Here is a 1,446-nt window from a genome sequence, read left to right on the forward strand (position 1 = left end):
TTATCCATATTTAGACTCATATTCTGACTCACTTTGTCCTTTCCGACAATAATTAAATCACTAGCAAATGTTGCGTGCACTGGCCAAATGCCTGCCTGCCTGCCTTTGGATAAACTTTTTCCAGTAATTGATAACGCTTACGTTTCTGCTGCAAACAGCAATGTTAGACCACATGATCCTTGCGTAAGTGTTTACTCTTTGGTGTTATGGAAGTGTAGTCTGGAGTCCCGCAGCTCTATATAATCGCACGAGGGCTGTCACATTCCTGAATCATCTAAGTTGAGCAAAGAGTGATCATGACAACCGCCCAAGTGAGTCTTCCTTTCTTCTTCCTCCTCACGGTGGCCTCACTGCTGGTAGGCGCCACCACCGTCGCTACCGAACAGTCCCAACTAATAGTCGCCTGCGGCACCGACGTCGAGAAGCTTGTGTTGGCATGCCATGAGTTCATCGCCATTCCAGGGCCGAAGAAGAAGCCCAACAAAGCCTGCTGCGACTCTCTGGCAACGGCCGACGTGCCGTGCCTCTGCAAGGAAGTGCCTCCGGAGGTGGAGAAGACCATCAGCATGGAGAAGGCGGTGTACGTGGCCAGGTCCTGTGGGAAAACTGTCCCTGCAGGAACCAAATGTGGAAGTAAGTAATTATTAGTCCATTTAATTAAGATTATTACATTTACTTTACTGGTTATTTTTTATTTGGAAGTGGCAGCGCTTGAGTTTAATTATTGTATATATGGTTGCAGGCTACACTGTTCCACCGACAGGAGCACCGGCGGCGGCCAAGGGAGCTGCGGGGCGCTGAAGCAGATAACGGACGGCTTGACGTGGGTATTAATAAGATTTGATGATTAATTTTGATATGCATATGGAATGCTACTTGTAATGGAAAATGTGGTCATCAGGTGGTTTAGTCATGATGTCGTCCGTGTAACTGTTATCTTTGATGTGTTTCATTGAAGAGAAAGGAGTACAGTGCTTGGATTCAGGAGTACAATGCTTGGATTCTGTTTGGATAACAAGTGTAACATCTAAGTCATGAATTATGGGCATTTTTTAAATGATACATTTAACTTTAAAAACTATCCAAAATGTCCATCCGACTTTAATATCGATGTCATCTGGTAAAACCTGGTCAGGTCACCGGCATATCAGGACCAGATACACTTGACTGACATCCTTTCCCAACCATGGAAGCTCGGTCAACTTTTGGTCGAGCGGCCTTCTCAGGGACCAACTAAAAGAGCTTAGCTGAGCCGACTCTCCCGGGTGTTGACTTCCAACCACACTTGGGAGGACTGCCTCCTGACAGGCTGCTCCATTAGGGAAATGGTGTCGAACTGACATCTAGACAAAATTGATGGTACAGACCAACGATTGTGACTTCCAATGCAAGGGTCCGCTTGTGTGGGCGGCTCAATTTGAACCTTCACCGTGGAGATGGAATGAT

The 1,446-nt window shown here is 46.4% G+C and overlaps 1 protein-coding gene across 1 annotated transcript; it reads left to right on the top strand.

The window, feature by feature from the left end:
* Positions 1–286: 286 nt before the first annotated feature.
* On the top strand, positions 287–988 carry LOC122053616. Its single transcript, XM_042615654.1, has 2 exons — positions 287–633; positions 743–988. Exons 1-2 carry the CDS (start codon positions 297–299, stop codon positions 799–801), a joined length of 396 nt encoding a protein of 131 aa, XP_042471588.1. The 5' UTR covers positions 287–296; the 3' UTR covers positions 802–988.
* The last annotated feature ends 458 nt before the right edge of the window (positions 989–1,446 follow it).

Source organism: Zingiber officinale, chromosome 1B, assembly GCF_018446385.1.
Source record: "Zingiber officinale cultivar Zhangliang chromosome 1B, Zo_v1.1, whole genome shotgun sequence".
NCBI classification, from domain to species: domain Eukaryota; kingdom Viridiplantae; phylum Streptophyta; class Magnoliopsida; order Zingiberales; family Zingiberaceae; genus Zingiber; species Zingiber officinale.

What these genes read in the sequence shown, in the direction of transcription:
- LOC122053616 (XM_042615654.1), top strand. Translation starts at nt 297, where the DNA reads ATGACAACCGCCCAAGTGAGTCTTCCTTTCTTCTTCCTCCTCACGGTG. An exon ending in TGCAGGAACCAAATGTGGAA is followed by an intron (nt 634 to 742) that starts GTAAGTAATTAT and finishes ATATGGTTGCAG; the next exon opens with GCTACACTGTTCCACCGACA.